The sequence below is a fragment of the Thamnophis elegans genome, chromosome 4, assembly GCF_009769535.1.
Source record: "Thamnophis elegans isolate rThaEle1 chromosome 4, rThaEle1.pri, whole genome shotgun sequence".
NCBI classification, from domain to species: domain Eukaryota; kingdom Metazoa; phylum Chordata; class Lepidosauria; order Squamata; family Colubridae; genus Thamnophis; species Thamnophis elegans.
In genome coordinates, this window is record NC_045544.1 from 12,406,280 (window position 1) to 12,427,700 (window position 21,421).

The window sequence follows — 21,421 nt, forward strand, 5'->3', positions numbered from 1 at the left end:
TATTCCAGTGACTGTTTTAGTTTCATTCTTAAACCGCAAACCATAAGAAACGTAGAATTGGAGAAACTTTATCTTTCAGATAAATGGGAATGTATATTCAGATGTGTAGATTAGTATACAAGGGTATCTACATATGCGCTAGTATTAAAACACTAACATAAGTTTAAAAAAGCAATAGTTCTAACATTTATGTTAAAGATTTTTATTGCATTTTTAGTCACTAAATATTCCAGTGACTGTTTTAGTTCCATCCATATATAATAGGATCATAGATACTAAACAATAGGATTAGGCCATCCTTTGGGAAATAATGACTATAATTATTCTCTGAGGATCAGATTGAGGCATTCACTCCCCGATGTCCATTCAAGGCAAGGTGAAGAAGCAGCAATGCGAGATTCACAATGTACATTTCAAGTAATATCCACCATGCCCTTAAGAACGTCCTCACCAGAGGTGGGTTCCTACCAGTTCGCACCTATTTGGTAGAACCGGTTCATCAAATCTACCGAACCGGTTAGAAGAGATTCCACCAGTGGACCCAGAAAGCAGGCCACACCTACAGAAGAGGTTACAATTTTTTTTGAAACCCACCACTGGTCCTTGGATAAGATTATTCTACACTATCATGCTCGTATTTATAAAACTCAGTGCCTCTGTGAAAGGTAAGGATGACTACTGCGTTTGTGGTGCAATCAGAACATTGCGTGTATTGAAGTTGTTTTAATGCAAACCAAAGATGCCTTTTAAAAAACAAGTTTACATCCTATTCTTATGCATGCCAGTGCTGTGTGTGAGGTAATTTAAGATGGTTCTGACAAGTGTCATTGGCATCTTCATATCCGGTCACATGGGCAGCAAGCCACTCCCATCCGGTCACATGGGCGGCAAGCCACTCCCACAAAGGAGGCCACACCCACAGAGTAGGTTTGAACAATTTTTGAAACCCATCACTGGTCCTCACATATCAATTCTTCTGTAAAGCAAGAAACTACTCAATTAAACAACATTGCCAAACGATTTGAAATCACAAATGTATAGTTGATACTACTTACTTTATCTCCTTTAGGACCCATAATGCCAATGAAACCTCTTAACCCTTGAGGTCCCTGAAATGGAAAAGATTCATGAAAACATGAAGCTCATATACATGATTAACCACATACAAATATATGTATTCCTTGGATAAAAGAGTTTTTAAGCCTCTTCTATGTCTATTCTTTTGAGCAAAAATTGTGTCTTACTTTAAAGCTTTTCTACTGTTCTTTTCTACTGTTCTTTGGAAGGACAGATACTGAAGGTGAAACTCACATTCTTTGGCCACCTAATGAGAAGAGGGGACTCATTGAAAAAGATCCTGAAGTTGGGAAAGATTGAAGGCAAAAGGAGAAGGGGACAGCAGAGGATGAGATGGCTAAGATATATAATCAATGCAACGAACATGAATTTGAGCAAACTCTAGGAGACAGTGGTGGACAGGGTAGTCTGGTGTGTCCATGGAGTCATTAAAAGTTGGACGTGACTGAACAACAACAAAACCTTAAACATTTTATATGTTTTTTTGGTCTCCATCTGCATGAACTCAGAACTTCCAAAATGATGTACTGTGAGTCATCTTTTGTGAAATCAGCTCCCAGAAATAAAATCACCTTTCTTTTTGTTACTATTCAGAAGATTGTGAAACGTTGGCTATTCTTAGAATCCTATGGAGATGCAACTAATGACATGTTGTTACTTTAATTTTATGTCATGTATTATTATTATTATTATTATTATTATTATACAGTTGTATCACAGCGGCCAGTTGTTTCGCCGGATTTGGCATTGGTTACTATTATTATTGTACAATTGTATCACAGCGGCCAGTTGTTTCGCCGGATTTGGCATTGGTTACTAGTCGGGCCCCACCCAGGGGCCTAGGACGTCGTAACGTATTTTCGTAATATGCGTGCAGATCCAAGCAGTGCGGCTTTTTGCATTTGACTGATGGTGATTTTGTCAATTTTTAACTGTTTTAAATGTAATTCCAGTGCTTTTGGAATAGCACCCAGTGTGCCAATTACCACTGGAATTACCACTGCTGGTTTGTGCCATAGTCGTTGAATTTCGATTTTTAAGTCCTGGTATCTTGCGATTTTTTCATGTTCCTTCTCGGCGACCCTGCTATCACCTGGTATTGCGATGTCTATGATTGTGACCTTATTTTTCTCAACCAGTGTGATGTCTGGTGTATTATGCGCCAGTATTTTGTCGGTTTGTATACGGAAATCCCACAAGATCTTGACCATCTGATTTTCGGTGACTTTTTCAGGCTGATGTTCCCACCAGTTTGTTGCTGTTTTAATATTATAATTTTTGCACAGATTCCAATGGATCATTTGTGCTACTGAATTGTGCCGCAATTTATAATCAGTCTGCGTGATTTTTTTACAGCAGCTGAGTATGTGATCAACAGTTTCATCAGCTTCTTTGCAAAGTCTGCATTTGGCATCATCAGAGGATTTTTCGATTTTGGCCTTAATGGCATTTGTGCGGATAGCTTGTTCTTGCGCAGCCAGGATTAGTGACTCTGTTTCTTTCTTTAATGTACCTGTTTTTAACCATAACCAAGTTTGTTCACTGTCCACTTTATCTTTTATTTTTTCCAGAAATTGACCATGCAGTGCTTTGTTCTGCCAACTCTCCATTCTTGATTTTATCACATCTTTTCTGTATTCTTGTTTTGTCTGTTGGGCCTTCAGTAGATTTTTGTTCTTATTATTATTATTATTATTATTATTATTGTTGTTGTTATTATATGGATTGCAGAATTTATTATCAATTGTGAGAGCTGCTTAGATTTGTTCTTGATTGGTGTGGTATGAAAGTGCTTGCAGTTAAGTCTAAAGAAACAGCCATCAACACACATACTTTGATACTACAAGGAGTTCTTGACTTCAAACATTCATTTAGTGACCATTCAAAGTTACAACGGCACTGAAAAAAGTGACTAATGCAGTTTTTCACATTTACAAAAATTGCAACATCCTTGGGGGTCACGTGATCAAAATTCGGGTGCTTGGCAACGCTACGTGTATTTATGAAGGTTGCAGTGTCCTGGAGGCATGTGATCCCCATTTGTGACCTTCTGACAAGCAAAGCTAATCGAGAAGCCAGCTTCCCTTAAAAAGCATGTTACTGTTGTGGCCCAGCAGGAGCCGTTGGAGCTGCTACCAGACTCCAACAGCGAGGGGTCCTATGAGTCGGCCCTGGAGGATGTGGAGGACCCTGGACAAGGTTCCGACTCTGAGCAGGGCACAGAGAGACTAGTTGGTCACCAGGTGGCGCCTGAGCCTTGGAGACAAGGGAGAGTGATCCAGAAACCAGCAGTGAATTGTTCCTGGATGCACGCCATCGAAGAGCTACTCGGCGTCAAGAACAATTACGCAATTACAGGAGGTAATTGCACTCAGCTGGTGGTCATTAGGCTCCTCTCCAGACTATAAAAAAGACTGCTTGTGACACGCCCCTCTTGCAGAAGTCAACGCATTGATTAAAGAGAACGTAACTAACTTGACAGGCTGGATTGCTGCCAAGGTTTGTCTGAATTGCTGCCAAGGTTTGTCGGACTTGCTGCCAAGGTCCTTATATGTTTGTTTGCTTGGCTTTCAGCCACCGATATTTTGGCTTCTTGCTATTAAAAGTACATTCTAGTTAAGCTTGTCTTGGCTTTCCTTTCTGGACAGAGGAGGGGGTCAGAACATGTTTCTAACTTAACAACTGCTGTGATTCACTGTACAAATGTGCCAAGAAAGACTGTAAGATGGGGCAAAACTCACTTAATATCTCTCTTGCTTAGCATTGGAAATTTTGAGCTCAGTTATGACTGTAAATTGAGGGCTACCTGTATGGGAAGAAGACGTGACTCAGGCATAGCTGCTTCTCACAGTTGTCAGTTTCCTTCCTACTGTGAATGGGATACCTATTTATTGTTATCCTTTCAGTCTGGTTCAAGGCAGGTAACAAATTAAGCAATTGGTTTCAACACTGAATGTGCTGAAGAAAAATGCAGGCAGTTCTGGTTTCGATTAGTAGGGAACGCAGGAGAAAAAGGACTCCCACTAGTTTGATCATGAGACGGTCATGAAACAGTCAGATCAGGAACTTATAAATGATAAGAAATAGAGGACTATTGGCTTCACTTGATTTTTTACATCTCAATATGATGAAACGCAACTAAAAAGTTAAATAAAAGGAAAAACTTTACTGGAGGGCCCTGATCTCCGATGTCACCAATTCGTCCTTGTTCGCCTTCTTCTCCCTAAAAATATATACAAGGCACAAGTTAGTTAACAACACATTCTAAAAATTAGCATACATAATTTACTCTGTTTCCCTCGATATTATCTATTGTATTATTTATGTATTTCCCATATATGTAAGCGTGGAGGCAGCGCACATTAAAATCGGGCTGACTTATTAGGGAAAGAGTGTAACCAGGCAATAAAGGGGATGAAAAGCTGAGGATACACAATATCACACTAAATCATTACTGCTTTCAGCCATGGTTGATTGAACAAACTGTATGCTAAAGCATAAACTGCAGTTTACAAATCACAAGATTTGTTCACATGTCATAAAAAGCAAAACAAAGCACATTATTTTTAGTGATTCAGGGGGCCATTATTAGCTGCTGTAACTAACTGCTATGAAAATAGTGGAGACATGCTAAGATTAATTCTAAGAAGATTGTTATTATTCCTTTCTTAAATACACAGCAACGTTAAACATTTTTCCTCCATAAACCATCACTATTCCAGCTGATTTGTATGTAATCACATTCTACATCCTCTTACCTTAAAGCCTTGCTTTCCTGGTTCCCCACTCTCACCTTTTGCTCCTTTGTGGCCCTAAAATATAAAGCAAATATATTTTCATTGATGTTAAATATGCCACCGGAAACATTGCCTATTAAAAAATAATAGGTTTGGATATTTTAGCTATGCAAAACCAGTTATTATCCTAGTCTGATGCCCTCCAAAAATTCTTGGACCTCAACTCTAAGAATCAGTCAACCTGTGATCATATTAGCTGGTAATGATGTGTAGTGTGACCTAATATAGCTGGAGGATATCAGGTTGGAGACGTTGAAATTAACATATTTCAATAGAGTTCTCCAAAGTGTTCTGTATGAACCCCCAAGAGTTAATAGGACCATCCATTGTTATTATTGTTGGTCACACAGTCAGCCAGATGTTTAGACTGGATTTGGCATTTTTATGTACCTATTGAGTCCTTCCCAAGGACCCAAGATAGGCGTTGGTGTTGTTGATGGTGTTAAAGGTATTGTTGCAGGATGTAAGCTGTTCCAAGTAAAAGCTGCCATTGCAATTGACCGATGGTGATTTTGTCAATGCCAATAGTATTCAAGTGAGACTCCAGTTGTTTTGGCGTTGTATCCTAGGCACCTACTTCTATTGGTGCTATCTTTGCTTTCTTTTCGCCACAGTCATTCTATTTCTATTTGCTGGCATTTGTATTTTGTGATTTTTCTCCAGCCCTTTCTCTTCAATTTTGTTGTTGCCAGGTACTGCAACTTCCATTTCCCTTTCTTATTGACATTTGTTAAGTCTATATTATGTTGCAGGTATTTTGTTTGAAGCACTTTAGTTTTTTTCATTTTCTATGAGTTTATCTATTTTGTGATCGCACTAGTTCTGGTTTGCAGACAAATAGTATTTCTTGCAGATATTCCGTTGCATTATGATTGCTACTTTGTCATGCTGTGCTTGTAGTCAATCTGTGCGAACTTCTTGAAGCAGTTTAATTAATAATACTATTGCCATAAGTAGCATTTATTAAATTATTAAATGGTTTTCATATAATAAATGTTTGTTTCATGTTCCGGTGATGTTTAACCTTAACTCTAGATTGTTATGTGTTGTAGCCCAGCAGGAGCCATTGGAGCTGCCACCAGACTCCGACAGCGAGGGGCCCTATGAGTCGGTTCTGGAGGATGTGGAGGACCCTGGACAGGGTTCAGACTCCGAGCAGGGTGCAGAGAGGCTGGTTGGCCACCGGGAGGCATCTGAGCCTTGGACCAGTGTGGAGGAGACAAGGGAGAGTGATCCAGAAGCCAGCAGTGAGTTGCTCCTGGATGCACGCCATCGAAGAGCTACTAGGCGTCAGGAACAATTACGCAATTACAGGAGGTAATTGCACTCAGCTGATGGTCATTAGGCTCCTTTCCAGACTATAAAAAACTACTTGTGCACACACCCCTCTTTGCAGAAGTCAACACAGAATCGAATGTCGGAGAACTTTGTGTGAGCTTGGCAGGCTGGATTGCTGCCAAGCCTTATCTGTGTTTATTGCTGTCCAAGCTTGTCTGTGCTGGGTTGCTGCCAAGGACCTGTTTGTCTGTTAATTAAATGCTGTAATTTATTTCTGGCTCGGAGTGTGCTTTGGTGTGGAACGAGGGGGGTCAGAACAGTTATGGTACTGCTGTAACATCTTTTGAAACTTATCAACATCCAATCAATATCCCGTCATACCCAGAACGTATCACACCCATCCCTTCTCCTACCTTCATGCCCATCATTCCAGCAAATCCAGGATGACCAGATGTGCAGGCATTTGGACACTAAAAATGAAACAATGAATTAAGTTAATAAGAATATTTTCTCTTGATTAGAGAAAATCTGTTCACTAATTTACTATAATTTAATTAGTATGACTGTCCACTTTATAAGACCCTGGGCAGTTTACAAAAGTCACATAGAGACAATTCTACTACCTCCAGTAAAACAATGAAGACCCACATAAACATACTTTCGGCACAAAACAACTAAATGCCCACTGGCACAAACAGTAGAATAAATATGACAGCCCCCACCCATATAAATTACAACCACGTATTAACTCCAGACCTGGAAATACAGCCAGGACTCAAGGGCTTTCCGGAAGCTCAGGAGGGTGGCCTCATCCATAAAAAGGAGGATAAATATCTTACCAGTGGCTCTCCACCATGATGGCCAACTGTTCCCTGAAGTAGATTAGCAAAGTTTAAAATTAGGATAGCAATGAATATTGCTAAGCATCGAGTTGAACTTGAATTAATAAGGCTGGTAGTATAGATCCACAAACGCAGTAAAGGAGATTTTCACAAGGTCAAGAGTTATCTTCCCCCACCAACAGAGGACCTATTTAAACTCACAGACAGAACCAATATTCAAAAACACGGGACCTCTTTCCCTATATAATTGGAATGTGCCTTTGAAATCTTTTCAGTTCATTATTGCGTTCCCCATTCATACTGTGAATTTGTACATAGAGCTGAGGTGGTGCAGTGGTTAGGGTGCAGTACTGCAGGCCACTTCAGCTGACTGTTATCTGCAGTTCAGCGGTTCTAATCTCACCGGCTCAAGGTTGACTCAGCCTTCCATCCTTCCGAGGTGGGTGAAATGAGGACCCAGACTGTGGGGGCGATATGCTGACTCTGTAAAACCGCTTAGAGAGGGCTGAAAGCCCTATGAAGCGGTATATAAATCTAACTGCTATTGCTATTGCTATATATGCCATGTAGAAGAAGCAGATTCCTCAATTTTTGTCTTCATTCAATAAATGGGATCAACTATGAACATGGGCAGCCTTCATATATTTGCCCTTTTACTCAGAGGTTAATTAGTACTCAATTGGATCAATTGGCACCCTTTGAAAATAAGCCGCAGCAACATGTATCTAAAATAGGATGCAAAGGGCCCACTTGACATGCTATGCAAAACTTGTACAGCCCACATGTTGACTAGAGTAGGATTTCTCCAGTTGTCGGGCACCGGAGTTATGCAAAAATTTAATGGAGTTTCATGAGAGACTAAGAGAGGGAAAATAGCATGGACAAGATGTCTATAGCAATTAAAGAACGGAAGGAAGAATGGGGCTTGTTAACTGCCATTCACAAGTCAACCCCTTTCCGAGAGTCTTTGTGGTCATGACAACTCAATGCTTTGCCTCTTAAGAGGTTCCTGGAATTTTATTTTTAACTAAGAGATTCTAAGAGTCTGAAATATTTCAAATTTCCTCTTTGAGAATATCTGCCAGGCTCAAAAGATCAAATCCACACATGAAGGTGCAATTGAACTGATTTATGGCTGCTTATGCCTATCCACAGGAATATCCTCAACTAATGGGGGTAGCACAATTTTGGTGCTAGATAAAGGTAACAGAAGTCAAAAAGGGGTTGGACTTAGTTCACTTATGGCTACATAGAAATTCTAAGTTCGTGCCTCTTCTAACTCTGGCTCCAGGTTCTGCTACTCCTTTCCCTACAATACCATACACATTGTATAAAAAGGTGCAGAAACTTACCCTTGGTCCTGGAGGTCCTGGCACTCCTGAGGGGCCTCTCCTTCCAGGATCACCCTAAACAGTGTCACAACAGCACAAAAATAAACTATATATCCAAGTCTCTTAGAAGAAAGGATAATGAAAACCGAACAAACTCTACATTGGTTACATTAAGCACCACAAATGTTCTAGGGCAGAGCAAAATTCTGGCTCAGAATAAGAAAAGTAGTGTAATTAAGAAGAGCAAAGGAGATTAAAACCATTCATGCCTTTCATTACTTTTACCTCTCGACTGATGTAGGAAGCTGATTACATACAAATGGGTTCCTATGTGACATCTCTTAAAATGCACACCTTTAATTATGGAAGTGCATAGATAAAGTTAGCAGAATCAATAGTTCCCAATAAAGGGGTGTCTCAGAATGGGCAGATTAATTTTGTGGAGTTTTGAAAGACTTCATTTATTATAATCCCCAGCAAGTAAATATCACACATCATTTTCATGCACAGTTATTTGGGAGGAAAAGCTGAACTTAATTGGATTCACTTTTTAATCTGCATCAGTTGGAATGAGCTGCAAAACCTTTATTATCCATATAAGCAGTCACAGGAATGGCTACTTGTACAGTAATTGTAAAGTAATATTCCCAGATGAGACTTCACCACATGAGAGAATGTTAACCAATCTAATCTAATCTACTCAGTTGAGTTCCAATAAATGCTACTTACAGGAATTAAGAAGAGCTTTTTATGTAATTAAGTAGAATATAGCAAAGATAAGAGATATGTAGGCTTAAACCAAAAGTCTATTTATTCCACAGAGGGCAATAGGCAATGGACTAAAGATGAAATGTGAATCTTCCCTTAGGCATAGTAATAATATTGGTGACATCCTATTGCAGCGATTCATATCAACAACAGATTTCCACAATCTGTGTTCTCTGTGCTAGTTGGACATTATGGCTACAACTAAACACCTAAAATTAAAAAGTTTGGCATGGCTAGTAATGTGTTTCCCCCCAAATAAGACCCAACTGGAAAATAAGCCCTTGCATGTTTTTTTCAGGATGCCCATAATATAAGCCCTATCCCAAAATAAGCCCCAGTTAAGATCATCAGCCAGACGGATGTATTTCGTATTGCATTCCCCTGAAAATAAGACCCAATTGGAAAATAAACCTTAATTCATCTTTTATAGCAAAAAATTAATATAAGACCCAGGCTTATTTTCAGGGGGAAATGGGTACATATTTATAATTGCAACAATCTTTCAAAGGTAGACCTAAAGGGTAGATTCATTTTAGTGTGTTCAAGTGTAATCAATGTGTCAGTCATTCCTGAGGGATGTCTTTCGTAAAAGCATGGTACAAGGTTTAACAAGCAGGCAAATATTAATCAATGATTAATGGAATATGAAACAAAATACTCACAGGTGGCCCAACTCTTCCCACTTCTCCTGGAAGTCCTCCTATACCAGGAGGACCCTGTATTGAAAAAAAGACAGAAACTAATTAAACTTCTCATAACAGGGATTGGCGACTTTCTTGTAACCTGGGTATGTGTTGTATTATTATTACTATTTTTTTTAATCTTTCAAGAGCAGCAAAAGATATCACTTTGGAAGGACATGCATAGTAAGAATCTTAAAGAGACAAAATATCTGACTTCTCTCTTGGTTCAAGCTTCCTCGTCTGCACTCCAAATGCCCCAAATAGGAAAATAAAATCCTATCCAACATTTGGGAGTATTGCATTTTTAACATGTGAAATCAGTGTCTTAAACTTTGACAAGAGTTACACCCTACATCATCTCTTTAAAAGTACCCTCCTCAAACATGCAAAAAACTTGGACCATAAAAACAGTGCTGGAAGTATCCAAGGGCTAACTACCCCTACTTTGAAAGCTAGCCCAGTCCAAGGAATGCCTGAGTTTTTCTTAAACAGTTTAATAGATAGTTAATTGTGTATGGTTGATTATGTTCTGTTTGAGAGTTGCTTTGGGTATGCAGGAGTGGTAAAAGGCACTAGATTAGAAACTGAAAGACCATAATTTTAGTCCTACTGAATGACTTTGATCTTTGTCACTTTTTCTCAACCCTAACAAGGAAGCCATAGAAAACCACTTCTGAAAATGTTGCCAAGAAAACTGTGGGGACTTGTTGAGATGGTTACTGGGTATGTGCCAGAGGTGGGTTCCAACCAGTTTGCACCTATTCGGTAGAACCGGTTCGTCAAATCTACTGAACCGGTTAGAAGAGGTTCCACCAGTGGACCCGGAAAGCAGGCCACACCTACAGAAGGGGTTCCAAAAAATTTTGAAACCCACCATTGGTCCTTGGATATGATTATTCTACACTATCAAGCTCATATTTATAAAACTCAGTGCCTCTGTGAAAGGTAAGGATGACTACTGCATTTGAGGTGCAATCAGAACATTGCATGTGTTGAAGTTGTTTTAATGCAAACCAAAGAGGCCTTTTAAAAAACAAGTTTACATCATATTCTTATGCATGCCAGTGCTATGTGTGAGGTAATTTAAGGTGGTTCTGACAAGTGTCGTCGGCATCTTCATATCCGGTCACATGGGCGGCAAGCCACTCCCATCCAGTCACATGGGTGGCAAGTCACTCCCACAAAGGAGGCCACACCTACAGAGTAGGTTCAAACAATTTTTGAAACCCACCACTGGTATGTGCAGACTGTTTCAAAGTGCAAAATAAATAAACAAAAAAAAACCCTACTCACAGGAGGTCCAGGAATTCCCTTTCCCTAAAATAGAAAAAAAAAACAAAGTTTTCTCATTATTTTTATATATTTAGTTTTCAACTCAAACCAACTGTAGATATTATTCAGAATGGAAAAACAAACATCGACATTTTTAACTGGGAACAGAAAATATTGTTTTCATCTCTCCAATTTGTTGAGTTAACAAAGGCTTTCAAGACAGTTTTAATTATCTTTGAGACAGATGTTGAATGTGATAATTCAGAACAGACGAAGCAGTTTTCTTGCTTGATTAATCTGCGCTTAAAAGTACAACTTCACAGTTTAAAATGCAAGTTTCACAGTTATTGACACACTATCTTAGAAATGACCACATTTTTCTACAGAAGTTTATTCTGGATTGTTTCAACATTTATTTTCAAGAGGCAAAAATCTGTTTTCTTTACCCAAAGGAAGGAGGCTAGACAAGAACTCCACTATCCAAAGCTTACAAGAAGATAGAATGAGGCCAAGCACTGAAAACAATGATGATTTCACAGTCAATTTGAAAGATCTCTAAATTCTTTGTTTGAAATAGTTAGAACATTTTCCATGCTTCTGTTTTTATTTTATTTTTTTACTGAAGTGAAGCTTTCAACCAAAGGAGCTACTGATGGATGTATTCTTTTCCTTTTCAGCCCTAATGGCTCTACAGCCTGAACCCCATAAGCATTGCCATGTCCAAAGCAGCATCCTATACCAATAATCAGTTCATTTGCACTCTGCTGTAGTTTCTGCTCCATGTCTTTGTGGTATTATGGTACTCTTCTCATAAATATTAACCATAATACCCTTCTGAATCATCTGTGAAGGTGAGGATTGGAAGCAGTGATGGTGAACCTATGACACATGTCAAAAATGGCATGCAAAAATGTTTTAGGTGACATGCCAACATTCGCATGTCAGCATTCAGAGAAGAGGAGGGGTTAACTTATTTTTTTTAAAGCACCTGGGGTCAGGACAATTGCCAATGGGTGGAAACTTGTTAAAGAGAGATCCATTCTAGAACTAAGGTGGAATTTCCTAACACTAAGAATGATTAATCAATAGAATAGCTTTTCTCTCAGACTTGGGGGTGTTTCATCACTAGAGATTTTCAAAAATAGATTGCACAACCATTTAACCGGAGTGGGTTTAAGGACTTCTGCCTTGAGCTGGGGGCCAGACTAGAAGATCTCCCTGGACCCTTCCAGCTATATGATTCGATATTCTATTCACCAACACCCAGCAACTATTCTCAAAAGTACAGCCCGTCCTCATGCAATTTAAGACTCCTAAATGAAGCTTTTATGCAGAATGGAGCTTTTACATAGCCTCCAGAGGCTCCAAAAACATGAAAGAACTGTGTCTTTTTGCAATTTTGGGAGACTGCCATGGAAGAACATTTTCTGAAGTTTCTTCAAGAACAAAGGCTTTGTGGGACCCAGAACAGCTTTGGGTGGCCATAACGACCCGTCAACAGAAAGACATTTACTGAAATAAGTGGAACATGGCAAATTCTGGGGAGCACTGGGCCATGGGACAATCACAGCATTTCTAGGGTGACCAGATGACCCGATTTCAGCGGGACAGTCCCGATTTTTAACAATTTTTCCCGCGTCCCTCCGCCTTTTAAAAAAGTCCCGATTTTTTTTCTGGCTTCATGTTGAAAGCCCAATGGATTTGCTTAAGAAATCCTAACCGGGGCAAGACAAAAGACACCCTGTCTAACCTCTCTCTCTGTCTCAGTACTTTCACTGAAGATATTAAAACGTTAAAGCAACAAAACAGACCTCTCCCCTCCCCCCACGCCGATCGCGTTTACCTCATTTTATAAGAAAAAAAAATGATCCTAGTACCATAGAGCTGCAGGAAATGGCTAGAGGGGTCGCCAGTGTTACTTCCTGGATTTTCCAGAGGGGAGGGGCACAGAGGTTGGAGGACTGCTCAAAATGGTGGGAAAAGAAACTTTCTGGTAAGTGTGCTGGGTTTTTTTCTTTTATTTTTTAATGCATTTTAAAATAATGTAGGTTTTTAAAAATGTGCAGCTACTGTTTTTTTATTCAAAACAATATGTGATGTGCCATGGAAAAATCATAAAAAAAAACCCTGAAAGAACAAAAGGGTTTTTTTAGGGTATTTTCCTGACCAAAACTATAATTGTTTCTGCATGACACCCTTAATCAGAAATAGCCAACTACACTTCATTCTAAATAGTTTTATTTCCTTTATTGTATGTGATTACTCAAGTCCAAAAACTGAGTTAATTGGATAAACCCAGCTCCACAATTTACTAAATATACAGTTACAGGAATTTCATGTATAGTATGCTGTCTCTTAGGGTTTATTGAACATAGGAGAATAATATGAGAGGGATTTGATGTAAAATAAGCTCTTTTAATGAATTCAAAATCAACGCAGCAGACAAGACATGGGAGTGAACATAATACACACTTTAACAATATTTTTTTTCTTTTAGTCATCAACTATTGCAGCAAGTGTGTCAGTAATAATAGCAAGACAGGCATAGGATTTTCCAGCCAGGTTAATTTTACTTTTTAATGGTTTTGATGTTGTATTTAATTTTATCTGTATTAGAAACTTATGAAGGCTGTGCAACATTTTGAGGTGATATAGAGTATGTAAAGGCATGAATACAGTAGAACCTCTGGTCACAACCATAATTCGTTCCATAACTTTGGTCGCAAACTGATTTGGTCATGAATCAAACCTAATTTTGGAAATTTGGTGCTTACAAAAAAAAATGGTGCAGAAGGGGAAATCAGCAGCGGGGAGAATGTGAATATTTTGGTCAGAAGCGTTCGTGACCATTCTACTGTATAACATCTTTACTTAAGATTTAAGATTCACTTAAGATATAACATCTTCACTTAAGATTCACTTAAGAACTGTGGCAAGAAAGGTGGTATAGTGACCAAAGTTACAATGGCATTGAAAAAAGTGACTGATGACCATTTTTCACACTTAGCGACCATTTTCACACTTAGCGACCGTTGCAGCATCCTCATGGTCACGCGATCAAAATTTTGATGTTTGGCAACAGATTCGTATTTATGATGGTTTCAGTGTCCTGAGGTCATATAATCACCTTTGACAAAGTCAAATGGGGAAACCAGATTCACTTATGTTACTAATTTATCAGCTGCATTTATTCACTTAAGAACTGTGGCAAGAAAGGTGATATAGTGACCAAAGTTACAATGGCATTGAAAAAAGTGACTGATGACCATTTTTCACACTTAGCGACCATTTTCACACTTAGCGACCGTTGCAGCATCCTCATGGTCATGTGATCAAAATTCGGATGTTTGGCAACAGTTACAATTTATATTTGTAAATTGTAGTTATGTTGAAATAAAAAAAACCATTACAATACTATTTTTGCGTCGTATGAAAATTTTTGTTGCTCCGTATAAAATTTTTAATCAAACACCCCCCCCCCCGGTCAAAGGTGTCCCTCTTTACCAATCTGAAAATCTGGTCACCTTAGTTCCCCAAGGCTCACATGCACAAGGCAGCTTTTTTGAGTGGTGCTAAGGCTGAAGTCAAGGCCTGGGCCTTTATTTGAGGCCCAGACTCATCACTGCTGCCAAGTGTCACTCTTCAGGGAGGCCTAGATTAGGTGGGGAGAGAAAATTATTTGTGTAGCATGCCAGAAGAGTCAAATTATGCGTTTTCTGATTTTTTTGACAAACCAAGTCTACAAGGTTCGCCTCTCTGCTCTACTACTTCCTGTTGAGGTGATTCAGGTCACTTTGTGTCCAGAGAGGAAAAGTCATTTGTTCAATCTGATGAAAGAGCTCATCAGGGTTGAAACTGGGGAAAAAAAACCCATCCATCAGTAGCTTCTCTGGGAAAGATTGGTCCCAAACTTCATTTTAATAAAGAAATTACGGCATGGGAAAAGGTTTTTAATTACTGTCAACAATGAATTAGAAGATATTTCTATTGGTGTTCCTGTATTTCTCTCCTAAGAGAATGAGGTTGTGAAATAACAATAGCATTCTGACCTGGCGTAAGGTCAGGGCCGGATTTAGATGAAAAGAGGCCCTAGGCTATTCCACTTATGAGGCCCTTTCACCTCCCATTTTTAAGTTTGTAAATTACATGAGAGACAATAAAATACATCATTACTGTCATATATATCAATATATATCAATATATATATAGCTGGCCTCACGACGGAGGGCGGCTCTGCTCTGCGGCAAAGGCAGCAAGGCCAGCCGCCTCCCCTGCTGCGCTCAGCTGCCCGGCTCGGCCCCCTCGCCCTCACCTGCGTGGCCGCTGGTGGGCTCCGCGTCAATGGGGCGGCTACTGGGAGCGGCCACGCCTCTCGCCCGACTGCTGGTGCCGGGAACGTGGGCAGGCTCCCCAACTGCCGCGGCGCTGAAATGATCTTAACCAATACATTTTTATGTTTGTTTATTAGTCATATGCATAGAATTTCTCCTTATTTTCGGTTCAGTGTTTTAGTGTTCACTGTTTTTAGAATAGTGTAATTTTAATTTTGCTAACAATTTGAATGTGGGCCCCTCTTGATCTTGAGGCCCTAGGCTGAAGCCTAGTTAGCCTATAGGAAAATCCAGCCCTGCGTAAGGTAGTGATGTTCAACTGTATATCTCCAGCATACTGATCACACCACACCAAATTGACAGATTACTTCCACCAGCATTTGTTATGTGATGTTGTTCTTTCTACCCTCTTTACATCTTTCATTTATCTCCATGAAACATTTCATCTTCACTGCTTTGTTTTACTGGCACCTGTAACTTAAATGGCTATGATGATATGGTAAATAGATCACAGAACCTGAGGAAATATGGACTTAGCAGTGTCATCTGAGAAGAAAGTTAAAGATGACAAATGCATAATTGTTCTGACTCCCTCCTCCGTCCAGTAACGAATGCCGAGAAAAAGCTTAACTGGAATGTCCTTTAATAGCAAGACACCAACACCTCGGTGGCTGAAAGCCAAGCAAAACAAACAGATAAGGACCTTGGCAGCAACTCAGACAAACTCAGGCAGCAATAAACACAGATAAGGCTTGGCAGCAATCCAGCCTGCCAAGCTCCTAGTACTGTCCTCCGACATTCAATCCTACGTTGACTTCTGCAAAGAGGGCCGTGTGCATAAGTAGCTTTTTATAGTCTGGAAAGGAGCCTAATGACCACCAGCTGAGTACAATCACCTCCTGTAATTGCGTAATTGTTCCTGACGCCTAGTAGCTCTTCGATGGCGTGCATCCAAGAACAACTCACTACTGGCCTCCAGCTCACTCTCCCTTGCCTCCTCCCCACTGGTCCAAGGCTCAGGTGCCTCCTAGTGGCCAACCAGCCTCTCTGCGCCCTGCTCAGAGTCAGAACCCTGTCCAGGGTCCTCCACATCCTCCAGAGCCAACTCAGAGGGCCTCTCGCTGTCGGAGTCTGGCGGCAGCTCCAATGGCACCTGCTGGGCCACAACACATAACTATATTCTTAAATGCAAATGGTTACCATGAGAAAGCTAGAGTGGGATCAGAAGTATGGTAGGTAGGTATATGTCTGCAGGTAGGATGTAAAATGTCAAAATATCCATATCATCAATCCTGACCTTTTTCTACACACATCACATGCCTATTTAAAAGACAAGGATTCAATTGCATAATTGCAGCCACCATCTTGAGATCTCTCTCTCTCACACACACAAACACACACACACACACAAACACACATACACCAGCACAGGATGCCCCTGCAGGTAGAAGCACTTGTTATTATTTTAACAAAAATCCCACATGAAGAATATTTTTATTGGAGGGTAATCCTCCCCCTACCCCACTCATTCTAACAAAGCTTTTTTCCTTTGCAGTTCTCCAAAATTTGAGTATCTTTCAGAGGCAATTTAAGATGCATTTATTTAACCTAGAATCCTATTCTAGAGCTCTTTGAATGCATTTTAAATATATTTCCAATTAGTGCTTGCTTTACAGTTCCTCTGATTTTATAAACAAGGTAAAATCCCTTTGTTGGAAGGGAGGGAGGAGGGTTTTAAAAAATTCCTGCTTCAAATTTCAGCACTTTCAACTGAAGAGACTCTATTATCAAATCTTATTCACAAATAAAAAGAGCTTCCTGATGGAATTTGAATTCTATTATCAACTCAAAACTATTTTCTGGTGTTAAGTAATATGAAGGCCACAAAGACTAATATCCCCAACCAATTTCAAGACAGGAGAGTACTTTTTGAGCTTTCCTATAGATGACCAGAAACTTCCTCCAGGTTTAAAGAGTTTTTTTTTAATTGATCTGATTTTTGCAGAATAATTAAGCAAATATATTTCATAATACCAATTATTTAAAAAAGATACCATATAAAAATCAGTGACTTACAGGAAGTCCACGGCCTCCAGGCAAGCCCACTTCACCCTAAAAATCATAAATGTTACAACATTTCAAATATTTAAAACATTTATACAAGTTCTTTTTGGTTTGTGTTACATTTTGTTTAGAGACAAGGCAGAGTCCAGGAATTGAGGAGATGTGAGTTCTAGACTTGTTTTAGGCATGAAAACCCAGGTGAGCAACAGTTATCTCTCTCAGTCCAAGTTACTTAGCAATAGCAATAGCAGTTAGACTTATATACCACTTCATAGGGCTTTTAGCCCTCTCTAACTTCACAGGGCTTTGGGGAAAATAGAAGATAGGAGAATTAGATATGTTTGCCACCTTGAAATATATACGAATATATGTGAGTTATTATTATGGTTCATCATACAGTCAGCCAGATCTTTAGACTGGATTTGGCATTTTTATCCACCTATTGAGAATATTGTTGTTGTTGTTGTTGTTGTTGTTGTTGTTCTTGTTGTTATATACTTTATTCATTACACATGAAACTCAGCCAACTAAACATTCAAAAATGCATTACAAATACCCGTGACTGGTGTTAATGGTTGATACGGTTTGCTGCCAGCGTCCTAGGTTTCAACCAAGTACCTTCTTAAAATATAAGATGTTCTGAATACCGCATTTTTTTGCAGTTCCGCTGGTGTTATTGCAGGAAGCTGCAATTTGTTGATGTATCTTGTAAAATTCTTGGACATGGTGCCAAGTGCCATTATTATTATGTGGTTAATCTTTGATGAGATTCACAGCCTTTGGGGCTGGTTGGTAGCTGAACAGCTCGAATCCTAATCAAGGACCTAGGAACTGTTAAGGTAACGTCGGAGGATATAAGTTGTTCCAAGTAGGGTGTTTTTTTGTAGAATCAGAATGTTCAAGTCTGATAAATTTAGAATTTCCAAATAGAGAGGTAGCTCTTTAAGTATTGCTCCAAGGGCTCCAATTACAATCGGGACAACACACGATTTCTTTTTCCACAGTGGCTCAACTTCAATTTGCAAGTCCTGGTACTTTGTGATTTTTTTCTTGCTGTTTATCTTCAATTCGTGCATCTACAGGTATTGCAATGTCAATGAACCATACTTTTTTATTTTCAACTATTGTTATGTCAGGTGTGTTGTTGTTGTTGTTGTTGTTGTTGTTGTTGTTATTATTATTATTATTATTATTATTATTATTATTCAGCAACTGGCAAGCACCTCCAATCCTATAATTAAATAAGCGAGTCTGGAGATTGAAAAATGGGAAGGAAATCTTAATGAAAGAGTTTAATCTTACCTTTTGTCCTTTTGAACCGGCTGGACCTGGTGATCCATCAGGTCCTGTCAATCCCTTTTGAAATAAAAAAATTAACTTTTAGTGCAGTCAGTGGCTAAAATGACTGAAAAAAACGAATGTTAATGATCTGCTAGATAAGCATTTTTTCTCTATATATGCATGGGCACAGACATACATTAAGGGTAGAATTCAAGACTTTTTAGCTTCCAATAAAAGGCTTTCTTCAGACAAATTTCAGCATTCAGATGCAACACCCTACGCCCAATTTAAAGAGACTTTAAATTGGGTGAAGGGTGCTGCACCTGAATGCTGAAAGGCCCCCAATTATGAAATTTTTATCTTGAAACTAGAGATCTGTTCCCATTCAACTCAGTAAGGAAATGCCTCAAATTTTAAGTTGGACCTGGTATTACTTTTTGGCTCACAAAGCGTGGGAAGAAGAAGCAGGATATGATCCAAGGTTTGAGAGTAATGTTTTACTTGAGGACAGTACATTTCATATCTGCCCGCCCGGCTTATGGTGAAGCTAAGATTAATCAGGAGCCTTTTAGTTCAAACACAATTCTATCAAACAGAATCTATGCCTTTGAACAACTGTAAAGCTAAATATTTTGGAAAGTAAATGTATAATGTATTTTTCATATACATTTTTATTTTTAATAAGAAAGAGGTTTCTTGTTCACTGATATTATCACGGGATATGGCCAATAACAAGAGTTGCTGACCACTTTACTACCACAAATAATCCAAAAAATTACAAAGAAACTCAAAGGTTGTAACTCAACTTGCTAGTTATATTTCAGGATCCATTATGACTCCTAGATGTTCATCTAATGCTTTGCATACATTGGAATATATACTGCAAGCACTACCATAGGTCACTGAAATATGTTTTGCTTCTCCCTCAGATGTGCCCAGTACAGTTATCAATTTTTAGACAAAACCCAGGAGGTAGAACTCATGTTTGTTAGAGGCAGTGGCGGATTAAGGCTCACTGGTGCCCTAAGCACTGACAAATCTTCATGCCCCCCCTCCTTTGTACATACTGTACAAATCTTCATTGTTTTTCTTTCTTTATGAACTTTCTGGTGCCCCCTTGGGCCTGGTGTCCTAAGCACGTGCTTAGTCTGCTTAATGGTTAATACACCACTGGTTAGAGGCAGGTTGTTTTGCCCTGATTTTCTACTAGGAAATGTTTGGTATCCCTTAACTGCCAATGGGTATATAGAAGAGTAAGGGAAAGTTGACAGTAGTACTGTTAGCTTAGCTTAGTACAACAGACCATTACTTGCAAAAGGACTCCCTGTCAGGGTTCCAAATAGCATCCAAAAATAAATCAGAGTCCAAGGCAAAGTATTGCTCAAAGTTCCAATTTATTAAGAGAGCCATGTTGACACATCTGGGGAAACCCGAAACTGAATAGCAATAGCAATAGCAGTTAGACTTATATACTGCTTCATAGGGCTTTCAGCCCTCTCTAAGCGGTTTACAGAGTCAGCATATTGCCCCCAACAACAATCCGGGTCCTCATTTTACCCACCTCGGAAGGATGGAAGGCTGGGTCAACCCTGAGCCGGTGAGATTTGAACAGCCGAACTGCAGAACTGCAGTCAGCTGAAGTAGCCTGCAGTGCTGCATTTAACCACTGCGCCACCTCGGCTGAAAGCTTCCAGGTTTTCCCCACCTAGCTGAAAGTTCAAGATCTTGCCCCCACACCCATAAATCCAGCACATGGTCCAACCTCAGGTGCAGAGGTGCAGAGTCAAAGCATGCCCTTGGCTTTCTAGAAGGAATTTTGTTTTGGCTACACATTAAGTAACTCCGTACAATCCCCCCCCTTCCATTTTCCCACAATAGAAAAAGGCAGAGTAGAATAATAGAAAGTGTGGCAGGCCAAAGATCCAAAGGAAAACTGCAGGCCTGACACTTTCAACAAGTCACCAGGGCTTTCTGCTTCCCGCATCAACAAAGTTTTGAGTGACTTGTGCAGTTCTGCTTTTCTCTCAGCCAGGCTGAGAGTTTTAAAGCCACAGAAAAATCCAAGTCGCAGACAAGGCCCTGGTCATCCTGACAGATCACAAGATAGCCACCTTGACAGCAGTGATGTGCGATCAGCTTTAGCCCCAGTGAGGCTGTTTTTAGACTTGTGGACTTCAACTCCCAGAATTCCACAGCCAGGCATGCTAAGTTCCGATTTAAAGCGACAGCATTTTTCCCCCTTGCAAAATAAGTTTTCCCATTCTTTTTCTTCTCCCTCCCTCTCCTTCCTCCCTCTCTCCTTCCCTCCCCCTCTCTCAAACAGACACACGCAGACAGAGAACTTCGATCCTTCTCTCATTCACTCACTCACTCTCAAACACAAACACAGACGTTGGATTGGCTATATTTTCCAAAGGCTTGAAAGCAGCTCCTCTGCCATACCCCCTCCCCTTCCCCTGCTGCCTTCCAATCAAACTTTTCGAATTCCTCCCCCCTCCCCAGACACTGACCTTTTCCAGCTGTTTCAGAGACTATTTCAACTCTGCTTCTCCCTGCCCTACCCTGCCCTCTTGAAAAGCCAGAGCTCTGAAGTCAGACTGAGCTAGTCGCTCCTAGAAAACTCGAAAAAGCCTCTAAAAATGCCCTCTACAGGAGGCAAGAGAATACGTGCCTCATTTGAATAAGAAATTCTTCCCT

General features: G+C 39.8%; 1 protein-coding gene across 1 annotated transcript in view; it reads right to left on the bottom strand.

The window, feature by feature from the left end:
• Positions 1 to 21,421, bottom strand: part of LOC116507199 (collagen alpha-1(IX) chain-like) — a 121,926-nt gene that overhangs the window by 46,629 nt on the left and 53,876 nt on the right. Inside the window, 10 exon segments of the mRNA XM_032215171.1 lie at positions 1,056 to 1,109; positions 4,247 to 4,300; positions 4,836 to 4,889; positions 6,566 to 6,622; positions 6,992 to 7,024; positions 8,347 to 8,400; positions 9,756 to 9,809; positions 11,070 to 11,093; positions 17,456 to 17,491; positions 18,746 to 18,799. Of these exon segments, the coding sequence (XP_032071062.1) occupies positions 1,056 to 1,109; positions 4,247 to 4,300; positions 4,836 to 4,889; positions 6,566 to 6,622; positions 6,992 to 7,024; positions 8,347 to 8,400; positions 9,756 to 9,809; positions 11,070 to 11,093; positions 17,456 to 17,491; positions 18,746 to 18,799 (474 nt within the window).